Source organism: Cololabis saira, chromosome 2, assembly GCF_033807715.1.
Source record: "Cololabis saira isolate AMF1-May2022 chromosome 2, fColSai1.1, whole genome shotgun sequence".
NCBI lineage: Eukaryota > Metazoa > Chordata > Actinopteri > Beloniformes > Belonidae > Cololabis > Cololabis saira.
In genome coordinates this window covers 3,900,335-3,927,002 of record NC_084588.1, presented here as the reverse complement: position 1 = coordinate 3,927,002, position 26,668 = coordinate 3,900,335, and the positions used below count along the sequence as shown (strand labels likewise).

At 45.3% G+C, this 26,668-nt stretch overlaps 2 protein-coding genes across 2 annotated transcripts in view; one reads left to right on the top strand and one right to left on the bottom strand.

Annotated features, from left to right (window-relative positions):
* Window positions 1-1,917: 1,917 nt before the first annotated feature.
* On the bottom strand, window positions 1,918-16,860 carry rab8b (RAB8B, member RAS oncogene family). Its single transcript, XM_061736223.1, has 8 exons — window positions 16,553-16,860; window positions 8,065-8,125; window positions 7,440-7,500; window positions 7,185-7,262; window positions 7,013-7,102; window positions 5,929-5,994; window positions 5,801-5,851; window positions 1,918-5,247 (listed from the first exon to the last, which is right to left on the bottom strand). The coding sequence occupies exons 1-8, from the start codon at window positions 16,674-16,676 to the stop codon at window positions 5,155-5,157; spliced, it is 624 nt and encodes a 207-aa protein (XP_061592207.1). The 5' UTR covers window positions 16,677-16,860; the 3' UTR covers window positions 1,918-5,154.
* A 5,738-nt stretch (window positions 16,861-22,598) lies between these two features.
* katnb1 (katanin p80 (WD repeat containing) subunit B 1) overlaps window positions 22,599-26,668 on the top strand; it is a 25,366-nt gene continuing 21,296 nt past the window's right edge. Inside the window, exons 1-2 of the mRNA XM_061736198.1 lie at window positions 22,599-22,758; window positions 25,811-26,113. Of these exons, the coding sequence (XP_061592182.1) occupies window positions 26,077-26,113 (37 nt within the window). The 5' untranslated portion in view covers window positions 22,599-22,758; window positions 25,811-26,076. The remainder of the gene's footprint in view (window positions 22,759-25,810; window positions 26,114-26,668) is intronic.

The following is a 26,668-nucleotide window of genomic DNA, read 5'->3' as shown; positions in this document are numbered from 1 at the left end:
ACTGATAATGGACTACATTGTTGGAGATTTACAGCCTCTGAGTAAAGTTGAAAAGCCACTAGGACAATAATGATTGTACAGTGAACAGTTTTAGGATAGGGGGGCGTTTCATTCGTACTTCTCACCGAAAAATATTGAAAAATATTGAAATGAACTGAATTTGAACTAGTTCATAGTGAAAATGGTGAACTATGAACGTAAACTGTTCATTTTGAAACTATGTGAACTGAACTTTGCACTAGTTCATGAGAAGTAGGAACTTGCACAACACTGGAGAAACCACAGGTTCAAATTACATGAAGATCAGCAGAAAACAACTTCTTCCTAAGTGTTGGGCCACGGTCCTATAGGAACAGGGAAGCCTTCATTTCAACTTTAAAGGGGACCTATTATGGCATCTAATGTTTATTTAAACAGGCCTTGAATGTCTTAAAAACAAGCTTTTGATTGTTTTTGCTAAATAAATTAGAAATTCAGCCTCTGATCCATGTCTTTATCTTCCCATTCTCTAACCTCATTATCTATGAGGGATTCTGAGTGGGCGGGGCTATGATAATGAGGCTCTGTGCTGATTGGCTGCCTGAATGACGCGATACACCCCTACGGAAAAATGGCGGAAGCTCCGGCTGGCCGAGTTATTTACACTGTGTCCTAACTGGATGCGATGCGAGTGTCAGCGACAAAATCAATTCAATTGCTTTATTTTCTATTGGACTGTCCTAACTGGCCGTTTTCAGCTGAACATTTGTTGGACGCCCTGCTTCTATTTTCTTCCTGCCACTCGTGTTGAAAGCCGGTTGAAAGCGCTGTAGGAAACAATCATGATGAGGAACGGCTGATCCAGTTAGTTGAAATGAGAAGTTATCTCTATGATTCCTCCTCATTTCACCACAAAAACCTCAATAAAGTGGCAGCTGCTGGAGGGAGATGGACAGAGAGCGTCCGATGTCACGCAGTGCTACGATAGTCGGACGCTCATGCAGTTACACGGTTTTATAGTTGTGGGCGTGGTTTGCATTTTGGTTACTTAACCAAAGGGAGCAGAATCTTATTGGCTCGTAGATCCACATGACACTGGACGGCTCATCCGGGCGGCTGTAGAATTTGGTTGCTTTCCTCCTTCTCTGAGTTGGCAGGCTGAGGGGAGACCTCTTTATAAATGTTAAAGCAAGAAAAAACCTGTTTTTCATAATAGGTCCTCTTTAAGGCCTCAGTCTGAGACCAGCCTCCATTTTATTACCGCTGACCGCATGGCTTTGGAACAAAGGAATTAAGGAAAGACTCCAAAGCCCAGCCGTGGATGAGAGAAGTTTTGTGTTTAATTTATCCATATTTGTCACAGCTGCTGGTTGCAAAGGTCTGAGCTCAGACTCCTTCCTTTACTGTTATTCTGTAACGCCCTGTAGGTGCCCGGTTTTGATTGATTCATTTTGATAATTCAATTTGATAATCTACTTTATTAATTAATATTTATCGAAGGACAATTATTAACTGAACCAGCACCCCCTTTTGTGCCACAACATAATGGTGCCCCGTGTGAGGCTTTTAATATACCAGCTTTGTGTCAGATCTGTTAAATAATCCAATATTTTTTTTTAATCTTATTTATTTTTTCCCCGACTTCTCTGAAACATAAGCATACATCAGATGTGTTTAGTGTATTGCATGACTACATTCTAGTGCTAATGCAATCATTGCACTGTAAAAATGTATGTATATGTATGTATAATGTATATGGTAGTCTTAACTAACTAAAACTACTGCTACACCAGAGCTGCAGGACCAGACGGTGCTGCTTCACCTCCCACAGCCTTCCTTCCAGCCCTCGACATCCAGGGGCTGGATCCAACCTCATGGAGGTTTCAGTATGAACTTGATGGTTGTTTGGAGGAAACATCAAACCAACGGAAACAAATATAAACAAATATAAAACAAGTTTATTTTTAAGTTTGTATCTGACAGTTAATGAGGAAAGGCTTTTATTTTGAAATAAAAAAAACAAGTAATTAAAAAAGCAACAAGAAAAGATCCGGGTGATCGTCCCGATCAGCAGATCAATACATTTGATTATCTGTGAAACTCACTAAGGATAAACTCAAGTCAGTTGCATAGCAAGTTAAGACGTGCACGTGAGAGCGTTCAGGGTCAGCTGACCTCAGACCAGCTGGCGCCGCCCTGCACAACAAACGCCCCGTGCTACGCAAGCGACGTTGCAGTTGGTGGTGCACGCGAACGGACGCCAATGGACGCGAACGCAAGCACCAACTGCAAGTATATCTGAGCTCCAAGGCCAGCGTTTCAGCTCTTTGGTTTGTGACGTCATCACGGGACATTTCTAGATGTTAGAGTGATCTCTGGACCCCCGCCTGGGGGCCTGTAACACACAAAAGGACTTCCTCTGGAAGTTTCAAAACAAGAGCAGTGTTGTAACTGATTATTGATCAAAGTCCGACCTCATCGATCGTTTTCTGACTGAAGACACGAAGACCTCTGAACACGTGCACGCTCATGCGCTGCATCAGGTCTGAAAGCAGAAATCAGGAGAAAGTAGGCGCTGCCGGCACTGCTGGCGCCGCTGCTGCCCCGTCCCTCTCTGCTGTGCTGCAGAGGGCAGGAACCGCTGCAATGGGGATTCCACATGTTTTACTTTTGAAAATGAACCCCTCCCTGCCGGGAACCTGCTCAGGAGCCCAACATCTCCAACCCTAACGCCTCGCAGTGGCAACAAGAGGACAAACTCATTTGAGTTGGCAAAGGTTCAAATCCCTGACAAGAAAACTGCATTTAACATGACAACGTTAGCCCAGATAAACTGAGGCGATGAAGGTCAGGACTTCAGACGATAAGACTTCAGGTGAGAACCGGTTAAATAAAACACTAATAAACTCTGCTTCCGTTCACTGATGGTGCTTTCAGACTCATCAGGAGGAATGCTGAATCTTGACCTCAAAACGTGCAAATTATTGATTTCATATTTTCATACAACCACAGATCAGAACTAATTGGGACGATATATGACTTTTACATTTTCTCAGAGAACATGAATTTAAAAAACTTCATTTGAGACCTGCAACACATTCCAGAAGACGTCTGGACAGTTTAGTGCTCGCAGGAACAGAGACGGGATCAAAATGACGATTAGGAACAAAAACAGTTAAGTGCTTGAGGAGGAAAATGCTGAAAAATGTTCCAAAAAGATTAAGGAATTTCAGAGCACAGGAGGCGTGACATCCGTCCAACCCCGAAGACGACACTTCATCTCCCTTGTAAAGACTCTAATGACTGAGTGTCAGAAAGACTGAGTGTCAGAAAGACTGAGTGGCAGAAAGACTGAGTGGCAGAAAGACTGAGTGTCAGCGTAAACTTTCAGTTTGAGCAACTGGAAAACATCTAAAATGGGAAAGAGCTGTTGTGCGATCGACTGTACTCAAGAAATGGGAGTTATCGTTTTACAGACTGCTGAAAAATAATCTTAAGAGAGACAAATGGATCGCTGTAATTCACAGAAACAACTGGATTCCAGACACCGAAACGTGGATTTGTGGTTCCCATTTTGTATCAGGTAATGTTGGATTTTTGGGTAGCTAACGTTAAACGGTCAAATCATAAAGTTCAGTGTCCTCATCACTTTAATTTCTACAACAAATCCTGCCTTGAAGTCGGACCAAGCGTCAAGACTTTTGTAAGCCTTCAAGCTTTGCTTCGTGCATTTCCCCGGCGTAGAAATTAAGTACATATAAATATCAAGAAACTGGATTTGTGGACAAATATTAATGTCCATGGACCACTGGTTCTTGGGGTAACTGTACCAAATATTAATGTCCATGGACCACTGGTTCTTGGTAACTGTACCAAATATTAATGTCCATGGACCACTGGTTCTTGGTAACTGTACCAAATATTAATGTCCATGGACCACTGGTTCTTGGTAACTGTACCAAATATTAATGTCCATGGACCACTGGTTCTTGGGGTAACTGTACCAAATATTAATGTCCATGGACCACTGGTTCTTGGGGTAACTGTACCAAATATTAATGTCCATGGACCACTGGTTCTTGGGGTAACTGTACGGGTCACTGTCAAGTCCAACTGACACTAATTTAAGCTGATAATCAGCTGTTATCCCGTCTTCTCCACTACTTGCAGCTGTTTTTGCCACTCAGTGTGAGTAAGGGGGCTGGTCCAGTGGGGAAGTGACTGCAATACAAACCCTCTATTGGGGGTTGGTTTACAGCTCAACAGCTCCGTCCGCCACCTTTACTTTAGCAAAGTGTTCACAGTTTAAAGGTAACATGTCTTGTGTTGTTAACTGTACCAAGAGATGGCTGTGGTTCTGGAAGGGTTCTGGGGTGAAGTGTGAGGCAGATGGGATAAGTGGGTAGAGATAATCGATGGACTGACACCAGACCTGCTCCCACCCTCGTTTCCCCCAGTTCTGGGTTACCCGGGGAGGGAAGCAGCAGTTCCTGGCAGCACGGGTCAGTGCGCTAACACAACCTGTCCAGAGGCCACATCTCTGGGCTCGGAGGAGTCTGGGATCAAACCCCCGTCACCGTGCAGGAATGTGTTACAGGTCTCCAACAGAAAAATGGATCTAGATCCAAATGAAAACGACTCAGGCAGACCGGGTTCTTGGTCCCCCGACGGGAAATAAATGAAGGCTCGCCGAGGAGGAGTCCCTTCACTCTCATTTGGGTTGTTTCTTCATGTTCATAATTATTCTCTGAAAACTCACAGGCTGCTGCAAAGAAGGTCCAACACAGTTTGGTTCTGTAACACGCTCTGTGTCAGAACCGTTGTGAAGGTAAATGTCTGCCGGGAACCAAACGGTGCAGGAGCTGGTTGGGCCGTCCTGCGACGAAGCTGCTGCAGAGAGTCCGGCGGTTCTGGTCCAGTTCTGATCCAGCATCTGTGTGCAGCTCAAAGCCTCTAAATCAGTGTTTCCTTCATGTTGGATCCCAGAAGTTTCAGGAGTTTGTTACTGACCCGTGAGCCGGTGGGGCTCCTCCTCCTCCTCCTCCTCATCATCACCACCACCTCCAGGATCAGCGCCGCCCAGCCGAGCCAACAGCAGCCACATTTCCACCAGAAGAAGAAGAGGAATAAGAGGAGGAGGAGTCGGGGCAGGTGATTGGCTGTGAGGAGGCTCCGCTACAGCAGCGAGCACCGGAACAGGCTCTTCTTGGAGCGGGACTCCGTGATCTTGACGGGCCCGCCTGCCCCGGCCGGGTTGTTGTCGTTGTGCTGAAACAGAGCAATAATCAGCAATATTAAAATAATAAAAGGCTTGCAATATTTCAGTTGATTTGTAATGAATCCAGAATGTATGACATTTTTGCATTACAGAAAATAAAGGACTTTATCACAATATGCTAATTTTCTGAGACAGCCCTGTATTTATTTACTTGTATTTATTTATTTAATTTTAGTTGTTACATTTCTGGAAAAGAAAAGTCAAATCATACATGAGAGAAACTATTCAGTTTGTGGCAAAATATTTGTACTTGTATGAAACTGAAGATCATAATGCAAACCTGACATTTACTTTTAGTTCAGTTTGTGGAAAATGGTTGGCCTGGCTTTCTCTTAAAACTTAAACAGTTATAAAGCATTACAAACTGTAACAATAGGGCAAATGCACAGCATTGTTTTTGTGTCTTTCAAATAAAACACCATTTTTTCCAGTCATATGTTCCTCATTCAAGGTTGTTAAAAAAATACTGCTATAATATCGTATCGTAATTGTGAATCGTACCGTATCGTGAGATTAGTGTATCGTTACCGCTCTCAAACTCACCATCTTCCTGTTTAGTCGGCTCATGATGTCCCTGGCGAGCGTGAGGAAGGCCTGCGGAGGAAGAAAACATTTGAAAGGCGTTGCCGTGGAGACGTGAGCGTGCAGGGGGCGGAGCTACGGGGACCCACCTCCTCCACGTTGATGCTGGACTTAGCGCTGGTTTCCAGGAACTTGATCCCATAGTCGATGGCGAGCTGAGGGAGACACGAGCTGGCGTTAGACACATGACCACCTTTCACGTCCATTTCCTCTTTCAACTCCCCCCTCACACTTCTGAAACGACGTCGCTATTTCAAAATAAAAGATCTCAGCGAGGTGTCTTTAATCACGTCAGGTATCGTGGTCCTCGTTAGCTACAGCTACCAAACATCTTGTGGTTTCTGCAGGTTAAAACGTGTGAAGCACACTGCAAAAACTCTAGATCTTAAGAATATTTGTCTTATTTTCTAGTTAAAATGTCTCATTTAAAAAAAAAAAAATCTCATTACACTTAAAACAAGACTCATCACTGGAAAAAACAACTATTTTCACCTGTTTCAAGTAGATTTTCACTTGAAATAAGTAGAAAAATCTGCCAGTGGAACAAGATTTTTTTGCTTGTAATGAGAAGATAAATCTTGTCCCACTGGCAGATTTTTCTACTTATTTCAAGTGAAAATTTACTTGAAACAGGTGAAAATTGTCAAATAAGTTATTTTTATTGTGATGACTCTTGTTTTAAGTGTAATGAGATTTTTTGAAATGAGACATTTTAACTAGAAATAAGACAAATATTCCTGGTAAGATTTTGAGTTTTTGCAGTGTAGGTTAACCAACTGATATTGTCACAAAGCTTAATCTCATTTTTAGTCAAAAACTATCTCATTACACTTAAAACAAGACTCATCTCTGGAAAAAACAACAATTTTCACCTGTTTCAAGTATATAAGTATAATAAGTAGAGAAATCTGCCAGTGGAACAATATTTTTTTGCTTGTAATGAGAAGATAAATCTTGTTCCACTGGCAGATTTTTGTACTTATTTCAAGTGAAAATTTACTTGAAACAGGTGAAAATTGTCAAATAACAAGTTATTTTTCTGGTAATGACTCTTGTTTTAAGTGTAATGAGATTTTCTGACTAAAAATGAGACATTTTAACTAGAAATAAGACGAATATTCCTGGTAAGATTGAGTTTTTGCAGAGCATTAGTGATGAAAGCAGCAGCCAGACCTTCTCTCCTCTCTCCTTGGACACTTGTCTCTTGTCGTTCATGTCGCACTTGTTTCCCAGGACCATCCTCTCCACGTCCGACGACGCGTGCTGACGACACACACACACACACGAGCAGAAACGTGAGTTTCCAGCCTGAACCGGTCAGAGCTGGTGTGGGGGCGGGGCCTACCTCCTCTATGTTGCGTATCCAGTTCCTGATGTTGTCAAAGGACTTCTCGTTGGTGATGTCGTACACCAGCATGATGCCCTGCAGCAGAAACACGGAGTGAAGAGGCTCAGCCGGCCGGCCAGAGCTGGTGGGAGTGAGGGGGCGTGTCTTACCATGGCTCCTCTGTAATAGTGAGGGGGGTCTTACCATGGCTCCTCTGTAATAGTGAGGGGGGGTCTTACCATGGCTCCTCTGTAACAGTGAGGGGGGTCTTACCATGGCTCCTCTGTAATAGGCCGTGGTGATGGTCCTGAAGCGCTCCTGACCCGCTGTGTCCCTGAGGAAGGGGAAGGAAACAGTGGCGTCTTGAGTACCGTATTTTTGTGACCATTAGGCGCATATAAAAGTTTTTTTTTTTTTCTTAAATGTGCCGCGCGCCCAATGACAATTGGCCCATTGTATTATTTAAAGGCTGATTTATGTTTCCACGTTACACCGACGCAGAGCCTACGTGGTAGGGCTGCGTTGACTTAACGCAGATCCATAAGGCGGACGTAATTGAGGCCACCATGAGAAGTTAAGGGGGAAGGAGGGGCGTGATTTGCAGACGTAGTAGGGACCACCATGAGATGTTAAAGGGGGGGCATGAATTGCCCGTGATTGCCCGGCGGCGGCTCCGTGGCGGGACACCTGGGGCGGACGGGGCGACTCGGCCTCGCTACCGAGAAGGAGACGCACAAAAGACGTACAGAGACGTACAAAAACTCCTCAGTAGACCAGTTTGCAGAGAAAACTGAGGATGTCCATCAGCTAAAACTGGACCATGTGACAGGAAATGATCCCAACATCAAGTTTTACGTCACCATTTAGAGACCGAGCACGTACGCACACACAAACTCACCAGATCTGAAGTTTGATCTTCTTGCCGTCCAGATCCACCGTCCGGATCTTGAAGTCGATTCCTAGAGACAGGGACAGGTCCAGATCTCGGGTCAGTTATACAACAAGTTCAGCTTTAGATTCCATTAGATTCAACTTTATTATCATTGCACATGTACAGGTCAACGGAACGCAGTTAGCATCTAACCGGAAGTGCTTGTGCAGTGAAATAAACACAATGTACAGCATACACACATATATATTTATCAGAACCAGGACCAGCTGCAGAACTGTATGTTTCTTCTTCAGTGGTCCTGGTACCTCCCGTAGGGGGACACCAGTGCAGCCTCACTTAAAGACGTTCCCCAAAACCCTCCAAGGAGCAGCAGAAACAAGTTTAAATAGACGTTAGAATCTCCTCCTACTGCGCTGATGTTGTTCCACCCTCCCCTGTGTGGACCCCCTGCCCCCCCATTTAAAATAGTCTCCATCCGCCACTGGTCCAGAAGGGTCCGCGGGACAACGTGGAGGTCAAAGGAGACAAACTCACTGTTAGATCCAGCCCCTAGTGGCCAGTAGAGCAACTGCAGCCCCTAGTGGTCAGTAGAGCAACTGCAGCCCCTAGGGACCAGGGGACGGGCCCGGGTTTTGCCCCCACATATGGACGGTGGGGGTGGGCGGAGTCTGCCTCTAGATCAGGGGTCACCAACTATATTTGTCAGAGGGCCAGAATTTTACCGGACAGTCACCTTGGGGGCCGGACCCTCAAATAAAAATTACCGTATTTTCTCCATAAGGCGCACCTTCAATAAATGGCCTCTTTTAAAACACCCTTCATATATAAGGTGCACCGCATTATAAGGTGCACTAAATATCAGGTAAAATAGTGTACTATAGTGGCTGGGGTTGAGATACGTATCTACCTGTTGCTACAAAATCCTACAGCAAATGCAAAAAAAAAACAAGTACCACCGTATGTCAAACTTTATTAACAAAATAAAAACCAGCTTTGCTCCGTCTCGTCAAAGTCTCCATTATGCGAGTCAGCGTCTCCGCTGTTGTCTTGAATGTCTGTGATGATTCCTGACGTTTTTAGCGCCGTTACTTCAGCGACACCAACTACATTACCCACAATCCCCCTGACTACAGTAACAGACATTACCATAATGATCATATATAAGGCGCACTGCATTATAAGGCGCACTGCCGGTTTTTGAGAAAATTAAAGGCTTTTAGGTGCACCTTAGTGCGGAAAATACGGTAAATAAAAATCAAATTTTGGCATAATATTTTTTTTCCATTTCATTACAAAACTGAAGGCATCTTTAGCCTTTATGAGTCCGTCTCCTATCACCTAGACCACAGTCATCCACCAGGAGTGATAGAGATATTTTGCCTCAACTCAATTAAGTCAACTTTATTTATAGAGCACTTGAAAAACAAACACCACAGAAGTGACAGGAAAAGGCCTCTTAACAGGTAAAATGGCTCTCAAAGGAAAAGTTGATGTGGAAAACAGATCCTCTAACGATGACTGGACTGAAAAGTACGCATTATTTATCATGCCGACCTTCCCAAATGCGTCACCTGTTTGCCTCATTTGCAATGAAACTGTTGCTGTAGCAAAAGAATAGAATCTAAACATACAAATTTACAGGATTCATATCCTGAGCTGTCAGAGGCCGGTCAGAGAAGAATCCAGTCGCGGGCCGGATGGAACGGTTTGGCGGGCCAGATTGGGCCCGCGGGCCGCCAGTTAATGATCCCTGCTCTAGAAGCCGAGCTCCAACGCCTACGTCTGCGGTGCGAGGTGGAGCTAAGCTCCACCCCGCTGGCTGCGGGCTGGTTAAAAACAAGCGCCGGGCTCGGAGTGATGCACGTTAATAATAAACGACAGCCACTTCCTCTCTGCAGCCTGGAGGTTCATAGAAACCCGACGGCTCAGTTTCCTGACGCAGACGCTGCTTCCTGTCCCATCTGAACCCCCCCCCGTCACCAGACCCCGTCACATGACCCGGAGCAGCCGTCTCCGGTCTCTGCAGCGGTGTGACGTGCTGTTGGCCCGGCAACGCCCGGGTCTGGACCGCGTTCTCACAGAGCCGCTCTGAAGACACCAGCGCTCCGGTGTCTCGTTTCCCGTCATGTGACGAGCACCGGGCCGTCGCCACGGAGACGCTGCAACATCTGGCAGCAGTCTGAGTGGGACTGAACCAGCCGGAGCCGCCCCCCCCCCCCAGCAGGAAGTGAAACTCTCTCTGCTGCTCAGGCTGAAAACTCTGCAAAAGGTCCAGAGTGCTTTGCTTCAGAACTCCCACATCAAGGCTCAACGCTGCTGCTGCTGTTGTTGATGCTTGAACACACGTCTGATCAACGCCAGCGCCAGACAGACCCTCGTGGCCCTTCAACACCCCCGTGGCGAGGGCCTGGGGGCCCTTCAAGATTTTCCAAGGACTTTTTAAGACTGAGGTCTCATACACAGTCAGTGCGTTTACATGGGAAGTTTAATTCCTCTTTCATTCAGAATTAAAATTAAATCGGATTTAAAATGAGTAAAATTTACCATGTAAACTTAATTCCGAAGTGGCTGGTTTATTCCCATTTTAAATCCGAATAGAATATTTCCGTGATCATGTATACACTGGCTACGTCCGAAATGAGTATGGATATGAGTATGGATAGTATGTACTATCCATACTCATTCTGGAGAAATGTATAGTGTGGATTGATGGACACTAGCTAAGCAGAAACTTCCCACAATGCAATGCAGCGGTGTTTGGTTGCTAAGTGATACGTACATGTCATAAGTATCATATTAAGTATATGAATATTCGTATATAATATTAATATTTTAATAATATTTTATAATGTCATCTTGTTTCGGCAAGAATAAACGGGAAATGGCGGAGCGGTGCTGCTACTGCTGCTGCTGTTACCATAGTAACAGCTGCTACTGCTGCTGTTACCATGGTAACAGCACTACTGCTGCTGTTACCATGGTAACAGCTGCTACTGCTGCTGTTACCATGGTAACAGCACTACTGCTGCTGTTACCATGGTAACAGCTGCTACTGCTGCTGTGACACGTCCCTTCCTCCCAACGGCAGGAAGTGACGTGTGTGCTCTTAATAGTACGTCCAAATTAATGCACACTACTGATATTTACTCAAAAGTGTGCCAAACTTAAATATACTTTTTAGTATATACTGTTTAGTACGGCATTTTGGATGCACCGACTCATTCCTCTTTAAATTAATCCTGGTCTTTCTTTCTGCTCGTTCCCTCCCCGTCTGTCTCCATGATCTTATATTCCGCTGGGCTGGTTTTCCAAACAAAGTTTCAAGATGCAGCAGCAGTAAACGGTGGTCAAGAGCAGAGAACATTTATTTAATAAATAGAAATCATTAAAAGAACAGATGGAAACAGGAAACATCAAAATTGTGAGCTTTTCAAAGTTGTAGCGGCTAAGTTAGTTTTTCTTCCGGTAGTTTAACTTCCGGTCCCCCCCCTATCCAATCAGAACCTTCCCAACCCCCAGACCTGGAGAGGAATTGGAGAAAGACCATCAAACGTGTTTTCCATGTAAACCTCAATTCAGAATTACTATTTCCATGTAAACTCAAAGGAAAATAGTTTGAGGCAATGTTTCCACACAGCCGGGTATTTACAAAAACAGATATTTCCCCCTCTGCGTTTGAAAAATACCATCATTTCCAGGAACCTGCATAAATATCTGTTAAGGTGCTATGAGCAGCCAAACCTACAGGGGGCAGTGTAACGAGAAGATAAAGTCATGCTAGCCAATCAGAATCCTGGAAAAAACATCAACAAATGACACGAGTAACTTCCAGTTACTTCCAAGATGAACCAGAGTCTTTGGTTAGGACAGAGAAGTGGAGTTACTTTTAAGTGTGACTTTAGAATATAAAACAAGTAAAATTCAAGAAAATATTGACGGTGGCCAAACAAATTGTAAACACAGGTCGCACTCATGACGCTGGTGACGTTTCTGTTGCATAATGTGACGTTTCTCTCCGTTTACAAGCAAAAGTGAAGACGGAGTTTTTGAAAATCTCCACTTTGGCCGGAGTTTTCAGAAATGATGGTTTTTGGTGAATTTGAGCATCGTTTTTGTGTAAACGAACGGCAAAAACGCATGAAAACACCACCGTTTCTGCTACGTGTGAACGGGGCCTAAATTCTGAATTATTTAATTCTGAATGATTAATTCTGAATTAAAAATCATCATGTAACCGTGGCCACTGAAGCATTCTGGGCCGTGGGAAGTTCCCACGTCACACGTACACGTGCAGCACTGTCCCCGGTCCTGGTCCTGGTCCTGACCTGGACCCGGGTCCAGCCCGGACCCTCTGACTGGTCCGTGAGGTTCTGTCAGCACAGCAGGACCTTGTGGACCTTTTCAGGGGCAGAACGGCCGGCCCACGTGCAGCCGGAGGTCAGCTGACTCTCAGCAGACCTGCGGCCCGGCGGGACAGAGCGTCCTCTGTCCCGCCGCTCGCCTCACATTCCTGCAGCCGGACTGGGAGCAGAGACCAGCGCACACTGGGAGCTGTGGACGGGCCGTTCAACCAGTTTCTGGTTCCGATCCACCTCCTGATCCGGAACCAGTCCTGATTCGCTCTGGTTCCAGTTCAGCATCTGGTGGACTTCTGCTAGCAGCGATGGCGTAGGGGACGCACAGCCCCGACGCCGTCGCTGGGTCGGGGGGAGGGTCGCCCGGGTCACGGTGACGCCAAATACTCCAACCAAGACAACCACACTTCTTTGTTCTGGAGGACACGCTCCCTTCATGCAGCTGAGGCTTCTGGGTAAAAGAAGGTGAAACATCTCCAAGAACAAAGAAAAGCTTGTCCACTTGACCACATTCACGTCTCTGAGGAGACCCATGGGTCTACTCCTACTACTACTGTCATCTAGCAGGCGCTTTTATCCAAAGCGACTAACATCTGAGACACACACCATGCAGCTTGGGTGAAGGTCTTGCTCAGAGGCCCAAGGTAGTTCATCTTGGTTGCCGTTCCGGGGCTTGAACCTGGTCCTCCAGACCCAAGCCCACCTGTAGCCACTAGACTACGGAGCGTCTCAACCTGAGCAGGACAGGTTCAGCTCAGACGTCAAAAAGATCAACCCTTAAAGGGGACCTATTATGGCATCCAATACCTATTTTAAACAGGCCTTTAATGTCTTAAAAACAAGCTTTTGATTGCATTTAATTCAGTCTCTAAGGGCCAATCCCAATACAGCCCCTACTTTCTACCACTAGCCCTAAAAAAGAAGCCACAGATTTTAGGGCACTTGTAATCTTCCCAGGGGCCTGTCCCAATACTCCCACTACTCCTACTTTTCAGCACTACCCCTAAATTTTGCTTGCTACGTCACTGCGTGGTTTACGTTCAGGTATGTAAGCGACTGCGTAGTTACGTTTGCACAAACGTCACACCATATCAGGAAGCCCAGAGATAAAAGCTGTTTTAATTTCAGCTGTAGTGCTGTTAATATGTCACTTTATTAAGTTTTAATATGTTTTCAGGTGTAAAAGTAACCGTTAAGATCCCCAACCTGGGCTCAGTTTATCCAAATAACGCCTGTTAAGAAATTTGACCCGATGTTTTCAGAGAAGAGCCGCCGGGCCGGAGCAGCAGCAGCAGCAGCAGCTGCAGCTCACGGCCGGGTCAACCTGCGCCGTCGTCCCGGGGAGAAACCTGCAGCTCTGTGGAGAATTACCGCTGGCTAAAATAAATCATTTAGGAAAATAAATGTTGGTTTAATAGATGAAATCTTACAGTTGTAGCTACGCCTGTTAAGAAATTTACTCCGAAAATTTCGGGATCAAAACTGCCTGCTGGCTCCGGGAGCTGATTTATGGTTCCGCGTTACACCAACGCAGAGCCTACGTCGTAGGCTCTGCGTTGGTGTAACGTGGAACCATAAATCAGCCTTTATTCTGGCGAGATCTGAAGATACAATGCAACAACGACCAAGCGAGTGATTATGTACATTCACTGAGTGAATATTATGAAAGTAAAATATATATTTCTCGCTAGAAATGTAATCAAAATGCATTTTTATGCAGAAACTAACTCAAAATATTGATTTTATTCACTAAAAGATAAGAAATGTCCGCCATGTTTTTTTTGTTTGATTCAGTCTGCAAATGATGACAAAAAGCATTCTGGGAATTTTTTCTGGCCCTAGGTCAGCGAGTCAGCATCTGAAATCCCTCGTTCTGAAGGGCCAGATTCATACACACTAGCCTTGTTTTCCGCACTCCCCCTAGATGAAGAGGAATTGGGAAACCACTACCCTCACGGGAACGCGCAAAATTTAGGGGTAGTGGGCGGGGCTATGATAACGAGGCTCTGTGCTGATTGGCTGCCTGAATGATGCGATACACCGCTACGAAAAAATGGCGGAAGCTCCGGCCGGTGGAGTTAGTTGTGGGCGTGGTTTCACACATCGCTCCTGTCGTTACGTAATGACGGGAGCAGAATCTTATTGGCTCGTAGATCCACATCACACTGGACGGATCATCCAGGCGGCTGTACAGACACTGCAGAATTTGGTTGCTTTCCTCCTTCTCTGAGTTGGCAGGCTGAGGGGAGACCACTTTATATATGTTAAAGCAAGAGAAAACATGTTTTTCAGAATAGGTCCCCTTTAAGATGAGTAACTGAAGAACGAAGAGAACGGACGACGGGCCCCTGAACCGCCACTAATGAGGCTCCTACGTGGTCCTGGACCGGACACCAAACCAGGAGATTCAGCCAGACCACCACTGCCGGGCCGGCGGCCGGCTCTGGAACCAGAACCAGGGGCAGACGCCCAAGCAACATGAGAACTGACAGAACCACAGCTGAGTGGACGTGAGCTGAACAGGTCCGAGTTCTGGTTCAGCTCTGGAGACAGCCGGGTTTCTGACCAGCCAACACGTCCTCACGGAGACAGAAGAGTGCAGCACAAACACACGCTTCCTGTTTCCACCTGAGCAACATCCACGCTGGTGCACCGGAAACACACACAACACACACTCTGAGTGTTCACCGTCTCTGTGAGGACCGGCCCACACACAAGTATTTCCTATTAAATCCAGGAGTCACGTTGGTTCTGATTTTCACAGATTCTCCGTCATCAGCAACTTCCCGCTGTAAAGGCTCCCCAGCCAGCGACCCGGCCCCCGATGTCGGGCCGTTCCAGCCCTGCAGGAGTCACACACCACGGCAGGGAGGTGAAGGTGCTACAGGACAGAAGGTGGAACAACAATCCTGGACTGAAGACTTTTACCAGGATCCAGCAGCGCTCCGCTCGGACCAAGATCAGCATCTCCATTAATGTTTCTGCTAACGTTACTGTTAAGTCTTTGTTAGCATTGTTGCAGCTCCACAGCTAGTGCTAGCCAAAGACATTCTCCACAGGAGTTGCTGCCAAGCTGCTGTTTGAGCCATGCACAGCAGCATTAAGGCTGATATAAGGTTCCGCGTTACACCAACGCAGAGGGTAACGCGGAACCATAATTAAGGCTTTAGCGGGAGCAAAACCAGTCTGACACGGTCCAATGGGACGGTCAACAAAACTAATGGAGGTCCGGACGAGGCGGCGCTGCGTAGCTCCAGTCCCCGCAGGTAGCGCAGCTCTCACTCCAGCTACACGCCAGAGTTAAACGTGTGTTTGTCTTTGTACAGACACGCATTGGTGTTTTGTGGTTCTAGTGGCCTTTATGCCACTGAGCTGTCCCCAGACCCCCCCAGACCTTGGTGGTCTGGGAGGACCACCAGGGACTGGATCCAGACCACCAGGGACTGGATCCAGACCACCAGGGACTGGATCCAGACCCTGGAGGTCTGGATCCAGTCCCTGGAGGTCTGGACCCAGACCCTGGAGGTCTGGATCCAGTCCCTGGTGGTCTGGATCCAGTCCCTGGAGGTCTGGATCCAGTCCCTGGTGGTCTGGATCCAGTCCCTGGTGGTCTGGATCCAGACCCTGGTGGTCAAGGAGGACCACCAGGGTCTGGATCCAGACCCTGGTGGTCTAGGAGGACCTTCAGGGTCTGGATCCAGACCCTGGAGGTCTCCAGACCCCCCGGATGTGTCCCCCTGGTTTCCCACCTCAGTGAGCAGTAATACAACATTCCCACTAATGTTTCAGTTCAAATTGTTTCTATTGACATTAATAGGAAACTCAAAGATGCTGATCCACATCCTCCTGAATCACGTGACTAGTTCACTTCCCATCAACCAGAGGCAGCTGCTGACGTCACAGCTGACTTCAGTTTCCCGGGGTTACCGTGGTTACCAGGGTTACCGGGGTTACCGGGGTGACGGGGGGGGCGTGGTTACCGGGGTTACCGGAGGGGGGCGTGGTTACCGGGGTTACCAGGGTTACCGGGGGGGGCGTGGTTACTAGGGTACCGGGGTTGCCACTCACCGATGGTGGAGATGAAGGTGGTGTTGAAGGGTTAGGGTTAGGTTACCATGGTTACGGGGGTTACCACTCACCGATGGTGGAGATGAAGGTGGTGTTGAAGGCGTCCTCGCTGAAGCGGAACAGCAGGCAGGTCTTGCCCACGCCGCTGTCCCCGATCAGCAGCAGCTTGAACAGGTAGTCGTACGTCTTCGCCATCTGCCCGGATGCCGGAGGCTTCTCCCGGGACTCCCGGGCCTCCTCCTGGCTGCTGCTGCTGCTGCTGCTGCTGCCGCGACCCGCGACCCTCGGCTGGTTCCCTGGTCCCCCTGGTTCCGCTGGCTCTGGCTCCGACACGTTCTGCTGGGGCCGGGAGCGGCTGTGAAGCAGGAAGCGCTGCAGCGTCCACTTAACCAGGGCCGACACGCCCACTTCCGCCGCTGCCCTTTCACAGTAAAACCAGCCGCCACGCCTACTTCCGCCGCAGCCCTTTCACAGTAAAACCAGCCGCCACACCCACTTCCGCAGAGTGGAGGAGCACCTCTGCAAGCTGAGCAGCTGGATGTGCAGCTCCACATGTGGGTCCAGCTGGAGCTCCCACACAGGGCCGGCTCAAGCCTCCATGGGGCTCTATTACTGCCAATAATACTGATTATTGATCATTCAAACACCCACTATAAACTTATTTCATGTTCTTCCCTGTCATTACAAATACACTTGTAAAACTAGATGGAATAACTTTTTGTTGTAGTTAGATTGTAATCCACAGTGATTAAGACCATGGAACCAGACAACAGATTAACAAACTTGTAGAAAAACCCTTCAATTAATATTTTACAAAGTCAGCAACTGCCCCTACTGGCCACACAGAGAAGCAACAGATAAAAGGTCACAGGTCATAGTGTTGTTTCCATCATCCTACTGTCAGCCTGGCAGGTTTTTACCATCTATGGTTTTTAATCTGAAATGGGAGCAAATTCAGCTACAAGACCTAGGGGTTGATTTACACTTAATATTTAAAGTGATGTAGTGGAAAAGTGCCATTACAAAGGCTGTCCCCCTCGTGCAGGCAGTGCAGGTTTGAGTCCGGGTCTGTCACTCCTCGCTGCCCCCCCCCTACCTCTACCAGCTTCCTGTCCACCTATTTCCCAGTAAAGGCCACAAAAAAACCTTTAAAGAAAGCAAGTGCCTATGTCTGCAGCGGGACAACAAATGTGACTGGTCGGTGAACTGTGACTATCTTTACAGGAAGGGGCAGACCAGGATGTACTTCCTGACCAGGCTGGCAGCTTTTATCGCTGTTTGTGTGTGTGTGTATCTAGATGGGTGTATAGGTGGATGTATGTATATACCTAGGTACATGTATATTTGTGTATGTATATATCCAGGTATATGTATACGTGTGTATAGATGCGTGTATATATATATATATATATATATATATATATATATATATATATATACATATATATATATCCAGGTATATGTATACATGTGTATAGATACGTGTATATATATATCCAGGTATATGTATACATGTGTATATAGATGGGTGTATGTATATATCCAGGTATATGTATACGTGTGTATAGATACGTGTATATATATATCCAGGTATATGTATACATGTGTATATAGATGGGTGTATGTATATATCCAGGTATATGTATACATGTGTATATAGATGGGTGTATGTATATATCCAGGTATATGTACAGTATGTGTGTGTGGTGAGTTGATAGCAAAAACAGGCAATCTAAAAATTGAAAATTGATTAGCCTAAACTTTGATGTATATTAATTTATTCTTCAGTCAAAAATATATTAAGATTTCAGCTCAACCTCCCAGCACATGTTTACTAAACAATAACTAGAGGTTTACTAAACACTAACTAGAGGTTTACTAAACACTAACTAGAGGTTTACTAAACACTAACTAGAGATTTACTAAACACTAAATAGAGGTTTACTAAACACTAAATAGAGGTTTACTAAACACTAAATAGAGGTTTACTAACACTAACTAGAGATTTACTAAACACTAACTACAGGTTTACTAGCACTAACTAGAGGTTAACTAACACTAACTAGAGGTTTACTGAACACTAACTAGAGGTTTACTAAACACTAACTAGAGATTTACTAAACACTAAATAGAGGTTTACTAGCACTAACTAGAGGTTTACTAAACACTAACTAGAGGTTTACTAGCACTAACTAGAGGTTTACTAACACTAACTAGAGGTTTACTAACACTAACTAGAGGTTTACTAACACTAACTACATGTTTACTAGCACTAACTAGAGGTTTACTAACACTAGCTAAAGGTTTACTAATACTAACTAGAGGTTTACTAACAATAACTAGAGGTTTACTAAACACGAAAATAGAGGTTTACTAACACTAACTAGAGATTTACTAAACACTAACTACAGGTTTACTAGCACTAACTAGAGGTTTACTAACACTAACTAGAGGTTTACTGAACACTAACTAGAGGTTTACTAAACACTAACTAGAGATTTAATAAACACTAAATAGAGGTTTACTAGCACTAACTAGAGGTTTACTAAACACTAACTAGAGGTTTACTAGCACTAACTAGAGGTTTACTAACACTAACTAGAGGTTTACTAAACACTAACTAGAGGTTTACTAGCACTAACTAGAGGTTTACTAGCACTAACTAGAGGTTTACTAAACACTAACTAGAGGTTTACTAACACTAACTAGAGGTTTACTAACACTAACTAGAGGTTTACTAAACACTAACTAGAGGTTTACTAAACACTAACTAGAGGTTTACTAAACACTAACTAGAGATTTACTAAACACTAAATAGAGGTTTACTAGCACTAACTAGAGGTTTACTAACACTAACTAGAGGTTTACTAACACTAACTACAGGTTTACTAGCACTAACTAAAGGTTTACTAACACTAGCTAGAGGTTTACTAAACACTAATTAGAGGTTTACTAACACTAACTAGAGGTTTACTAAACACTAACTAGATGTTTACTAAACACTAACTAGAGGTTTACTGAACACTAACTAGAGGTTTACTAACACTAACTAGAGGTTTACTGAACACTAACTAGAGGTTTAGTAAACACTAACTACAGGTTTACTAACACTAAATAGAGGTTTACTAAACACTAACTAGAGATTTACTAACACTAAATAGAGGTTTACTAAACACTAACTACAGATTTACTAACACTAACTAGAGGTTTACTAAACACTAACTAGAGATTTAATAACACTAACTAGAGGTTTACTAAACACTAACTACAGATTTACTAAACACTAACTAGAGGTTTACTAACACTAAATAGAGGTTTACTAAACACTAACTACAGGTTTACTATCACTAACTAGAGGTTTACTAAACACTTACTAGACGTTTACTAAACACTAACTAGAGGTTTACTAAACACTAACTAGATATTTACTAAACACTAAATAAAGGTTTACTAGCACTAACTAGAGGTTTACTAACACTAACTAGAGGTTTACTAACACTAACTACAGGTTTACTAGCACTAACTAGAGGTTTACTAACACTAGCTAGAGGTTTACTAAACACTAACTAGAGGTTTACTAACACTAACTAGAGGTTTACTAAACACTAACTAGAGGTTTACTGAACACTAACTAGAGGTTTACTAACACTAACTAGAGGTTTACTGAACACTAACTAGAGGTTTACTAACACTAAATACAGATTTACTAAACACTAACTACAGGTTTACTAACACTAAATTGAGTTTTACTAAACACTAACTACAGGTTTACTAACACTAAATAGAGGTTTACTAAACACTAACTAGAGATTTACTAACACTAACTAGAGGTTTACTAAACACTAACTAGAGATTTACTAAACACTAACTAGAGGTTTACTGAACACTAACTAGAGGTTTACTAAACACTAACTACAGGTTTACTAACACTAAATAGAGGTTTACTAAACACTAACTACAGGTTTACTAGCACTAACTAGAGGTTTACTGAACAATAACTAGAGGTTTACTAACACTAACTAAAGGTTTACTAAACACTAACTAGAGGTTTACTAACACTTACTAGAGGTTTACTAAACACTAAATAGAGATTTACTAAACACTAACTAGAGATTTACTAAACACTAACTAGAGGTTTACTGAACACTAACTAGAGGTTTACTAAACAATAACTAGAGGTTTACTAACACTAACTAGAGATTTACTAAACACTAACTAGAGGTTTACTAACACTAACTAGAGGTTTACTAAACACTAACTAGAGGTTTACTAAACACTAAATAGAGATTTACTAAACACTAACTAGACATTTACTAAACACTAACTAGAGGTTTACTAGCACTAACTAGAGGTCTACTAAACACTAACTAGAGGTTTACTGAACACTAACTAGAGGTTTACTAAACAATAACTAGAGGTTTACTAAACAATAACTAGAGGTTTACTAACACTAACTAGAGGTTTACTAACTAACTAGAGGTTTACTAAACACTAAGTAAAGGTTTACCGAACTGATAGCAGAGGAACCGTCCTCCAAATCTACATTTGGATCCTCTAGGAACTACGAGTAAACCTGCACTCTGAGAGCGGAGAGCTCTGCCAGGAACATAAGGCACTATCAGGTCTTGCAAATATCGCAGTGCTAAGCCATTTTGGGCTTTATACGCAAATAACAACATTTTTAATTGAATTGAATTGGACTTTTACCGGAGCAATGGAGTGAAGATAACACTGATTCCTGTCAGCACTCGTGCTGCTGCATTTTGCCACTAAAGGAGACCCTCCAGACCTCTACAGGAGACCCTCCAGACCTCTACAGATCCTCCAGACCTCTACAGGAGATCTTCAGACCTCTACAGGAGACCCTCCAGACCTCTACGGGAGATCTTCCAGACATCTACAGGAGACCCTCCAGACCTCTACAGGAGACCCTTCAGACCTCTACAGGAGACCCTCCAGACCTCTACCGGAGATCCTCCAGACCTCTACAGGAGACCCTCCAGACCTCTACAGGAGACCCTCGGACCTCTACGGGAGACCTTCCAGACCTCTACAGGAGACCCTCCAGACTTTTACGGGAGACCTTCCAGACCTCTACAGGAGACCCTCCAGACTTTTACGGGAGACCTTCCAGACCTCTACAGGAGATCCTCCAGACCTCTACAGGAGATCCTCCAGACCTCTACAGGAGATCCTTCAGACCTCTACAGGAGACCCTCCAGACCTCTACAGGAGATCCTCCAGACCTCTACAGGAGACCCTCCAGACCTCTACGGGAGATCCTTCAGACCTCTACGGGAGATCCTTCAGACCTCTACAGGAGATCTTCAGACCTCTACAGGAGATCCTCCAGACCTCTACAGGAGATCCTCCAGACCTCTACAGGAGACCCTCCAGACCTCTACGGGAGATCCTTCAGACCTCTACAGGAGATCTTCAGACCTCTACAGGAGATCCTCCAGACCTCTACAGGAGACCCTCCAGACCTCTACAGGAGATCCTCCAGACCTCTACAGGAGACCCTCCAGACCTCTACGGGAGATCCTTCAGACCTCTACAGGAGATCTTCAGACCTCTACAGGAGATCCTCCAGACCTTTACGGGAGATCCTCCAGACCTCTACAGGAGATCTTCAGACTTCTACAGGAGATCCTCCAGACCTCTAAGGGAGATCCTCCAGACCTCTACAGGAGATCCTCCAGACCTCTACAGGAGATCCATCAGACCTCTACGGGAGATCCTCCAGACCTCTACGGGAGATCCTCCAGACCTCTACGGGAGATCCTCCAGACCTCTACAGGAGATCCATCAGACCTCTACAGGAGATCCTGTAGAATTAAAATAAGTAATTACAATGACCTCTATCTGTGTAAGATTTACATTCGTGTTGTTGATTTCTATCAGGTTTCATTTTGTCATCATTTACATTGATTTAAGAATATGCTTGTTTACTTAAGTATTCATATGCAACATTTTAATATAAATCATAGACTAAAATCCTTTCAAGAATTGGCTCATTGCAGTCCTTTGTACTTTTATTCTGAAATTGCTGGGCAATAAAGTTTTCCCCCAAAAAAGTAAAAACATCCGGGCAGTAGAGGAAGTGACGTAGGTAGCTCCGTTGCTAGGCTGCAGCGGGATCAGCGAGCACGTCAACAGGTCGCTGTCGGCTCAACCTGCGTTTTTATCTGCGTTTACCTGCGGCGGGTCACGTGTTTCCCCGCGGCTCGACCTCACCTGCTAACGCCGAGCTGAGGGAGCTGAGAGCCGGCCCCAGGTGAGCCGTCGCTCCCTGCTGCAGTTGCTGTAGTTTCTTAAGCCTGATTTATGGTTCTGCGTTAAATCGACGGCGTAGGGCCGCGTACCGTACGCCGTAGGCTCTGCGTCGGTGTGACGCAGGACCATAAATCAGCCTTTTAGATGAAATGACCAGTGGCTCTGAACAGTTTTTCCTCTCTGTTGTTTCAATGAAGTTTGTTCTGTTTGTGGCGGCTAAAGTCCAGCAGTGGTCCGGGTTTTTGGACGGACCACGGGGCTCAGGCTGCTCTCAATCAACTATAAAACAGCTTATTGTTTCAGAAGCCTTTATTCTTACCCTAAAACTCTAAAAGTCTCTCATGAGTCGGTTAAACCAGTCAGACCCGGTCCAGCTCAGAAACAGCTCTGCTATTAGATTAAGGAGAACCTGGAACCAATACCTGCCAAGTCGTATTAGTATTTTCCCGTAAATTTCCAGTTTTATAATATCATAGTTTGTAAACAGCAAACTGAATTGTCACTAATCTCGCGATAACTGCCCGTTGCTGTGGCCTGGGTGGCAGTTCTCGCGAGGTTAGCGGCAACAAACAGGAACAAACTCGGAACAACAAATCAGAAATCAATAACAATAATTTATTTTATTTAGAGGCGCCTTTCATGTCACCTTACAAGTGATACAAACACACATTTTATAAGTTAAAATACAGTTAATACAAAAAAAGAAGCAACAGACCGCATAAACAAAGTACATAGACAAATAAATAGAACAAACTGGTGCAGTGTAGTGCACAATGACTGATTAAAGTGAGTGAGCGAGTTTAAACAGGTGATGTTTGAGTTGGGTTTTGAATGTGATGGAGTCTGTCTGTTTTATGTGTGGGGGAAGGGGGTTCCAGAGTCTGGGTGCTGAGCAGCTGAAGGCTCGGGCACCCATGGGGCACCCATCGTGCTCAGGCTGAAGTGGGAATGTTGAGAAGTCCAGCCGAGGATGAGGAGGGTGGGGAGGGAGGGAGGTGTTCATGGAGGAGGTCAGAGGTCACTGGTGGTGAAACGCCTTGTAGGTGAGGAGGAGGTTTTTGTAGATGATGCGGTACTGGTGGTGGACTGGTGGTGAACTGGAGGCCAGTGGAGTTGGATAAAGCCTGAGTTATGGTTCTGTGTTAAACCAACGTAGAGCCTACGCCGTCACCGTGACGCCGTCGTGAACCCTTCAGACTTCTCCGTCACTCTATTTCTCCGCGGTGCAGTACCCCCCGCGACTGCTAGGGGGTTGCAATCTTTTCCTGAATGGTTTATCCGACTTTTCCGGTCACAGTGAATCAAAGAGATAAGGACAACTATTGTGCAAAAAACCTAAACAAAAAAAAATCACACATACACGAAGAAAAGAGCGCTGAAAGTTCACGACTGCTTCAAACCGGAAACCGGAAATGCGGTGCTTCCAAGCGAACCAGTCACAGCCCTCTCCGTCTGCGTGTGGTCTGCGTCACCTCGACGCGTAGTTTCAATTTTTGGGAGGTGCAGGTCGGTGACGGCGTGTGGTTTGGCAGAACCATAACTCAGCCTTTTGTAGATGATTCAGTAGTGGACTGGTGGTGGACTGGTGGTGGACTGGGAGTGGACTGGTGGTGGACTGGGAGTGGACTGGTAGTGGACTGGGAGTGGACTGGGAGCCAGTGTAGTTGGATAAGAAGGGGGTGATGTGGTCAGATGACTTGGTGCGGGTGATGATCGGGGCGGCCGAGTTCTGAATGAGTTGCAATCTGTCGGTGAGTTTGGTAGGGAGGCCAGTGAGGAGGGTGCTACAGTAATAGATACGGGATGTGATGAAAGAGTGGACCGGGACGGTGCTGGACCGGGACGGTGCTGGACCGGGACGGTGCTGGACCGGGACGGTGCTGGACCGGGACGGTGCTGGACCGGGACGGTGCTGGACCGGGACGGTGCTGGACCGGGACGGTGCTGGACCGGGACGGTGCTGGACCGGGACGGTGCTGGACCGGGACGGTGCTGGACGGAGTCTGGACATGTTGCGGAGGTGGAAGAATGCAGTTGATGTTGTGAATATGAGGTGCAAATAAAAGGGTAATGTCCAGAATGATGCCATGGCTCTGGACTTGGGAGGAGAAGGTAACGGGAAGCCGGTCGATGATGATGGGTGGAGCAGGAGAGAGTTGTGACTTGGTGAGGGTGGATTTGGAGCCGATGAAGAGCCTCAGTTTTATTGCCGTTGAGTTTTAGAAAATTTTTGCTCATCCAGGTATTGATGTCATCCAGACAGTTGGTTAGGGAGGTGGGAGGAATAGCAGCAGTGGGTTTGGAGGAGATATAGATCTGTGTGTCGTCGGCGTAGCAGTGGAAATGGACCCCATGGTGGACGGAGGATTGAGCCCAGGGGTAGGAGGTACATGGTGAAGAGAAGCAGACCCAATACTGACCCCTGGGGGACACCCGTGCACCCAGATTGGTGGTTCTTTAGTTGTCCAAACTGTTGACGGTCAGTGAGGTATGATGGATGGATGTAACCAGAGAGGAGGTATTTCTGCCCCAAAAAAGCAAAGACTTCGTGTAAATATCTATAAAAATGGGAAAACTAATTTACTTTCCTAAAGAGGAGCGAGGAACTGCGATGTCAGTGTCTCTCACGGGCCGATGTCCGTCAGTGAATGCCAGAGAGCCACATGAGTGAAAATCTTAGAAAATCTAAATGTTTCACTTGAAGTCAATCAATGTGTATATAAACTGAAAATATTTAAAATAAATAAATATGCTTTAATTCACTTTTTGTTTTTTTGTTTTATTTAGGGTCTATTATAGGAAATACATACATAGGAATGTCCACAGCATTTCAGTGTCAACAAAGGTCAACTAGTTTGTAAGTGATTGACAGGTAGTTTTCATTTTAAATTTCTCGTAAATCTGTCTTATAATGTAAGATACTGGACCGCAGTTGGCGGAAAATTCCCATATTTTTAAATCCAAAACTTGACAGGTATGCCTGGCACTGATTGATTTATTTTGACAAACACAAAGGTTATCTAATCCTAATCTGTGTTTCCGGAACTCTCTAGGAGCTCAGGTCCAACCAACCTGAGCTCCACGTGGTTCTGGTGAGCCGCGTCTCCAGCCAGGGGCCACCGTCTCCAGCCAGGGGCCACCCTCTCCAGCCAGGGGCCACCATCTCCAGCCAGGGGCCACCATCTCCAGCCAGGGGCCACCGTCCCCAGCCAGGGGCCACCGTCTCCAGCCAGGGGCCGCCGTCTCCAGCCAGGGGCCGCGGCCCAGGCGCAGCCTCATGAAGTAGCCCCCACTAGCAGCGTCTCCCAAAGTGAGCAGCATGGCTGCTTCCAACACCAAGATGTCATGGAGGCTGCGTGAGTACAAACATCAGTCACACAGCTGCCGTGTCACGGTATCCTGGTGTACGAGACAATTCAATTCAATTCAAATTCAAAACAACTTTATTAATCCCTTGAAGGGCAATTTGATTTGGCAGCTCGTGCCCAAACACACACATAACAAACACATAACACATTCAATAGAAGACAGACAGAAAGTTGGCAGCTGTGTGCAAAAATCTGCAATTTGTTGCATTAAAAAAGTGCTGATACCAATAAATTAATTAAAAAACAGTCTATACCGGGGGTCGGCAACCCGCGGCTCTAGAGCCGCATGCGGCTCTTTAGCGCCGCCCTAATGGCTCCCTGGAGGTTTTTCAAAAATGTTTGACCTTTTTTTTTTACCTTTTTCTTCTTTTTTTCTTTTTTTTTCTTTTTTTTTCTTTTTTTTCTTCCTTTTTTTTCTTTTTCTTTTTTTTCTTCCTTTTTTTCTTTTTCTTTTTTTTCTTCTTTTTTTCTCCTTTTTTTCTTTTTTCTTCTTTCTTTCCTTTTTTCCTCTTTTTTTCTTCCTTCCTTTCCTTTTTAATCTCA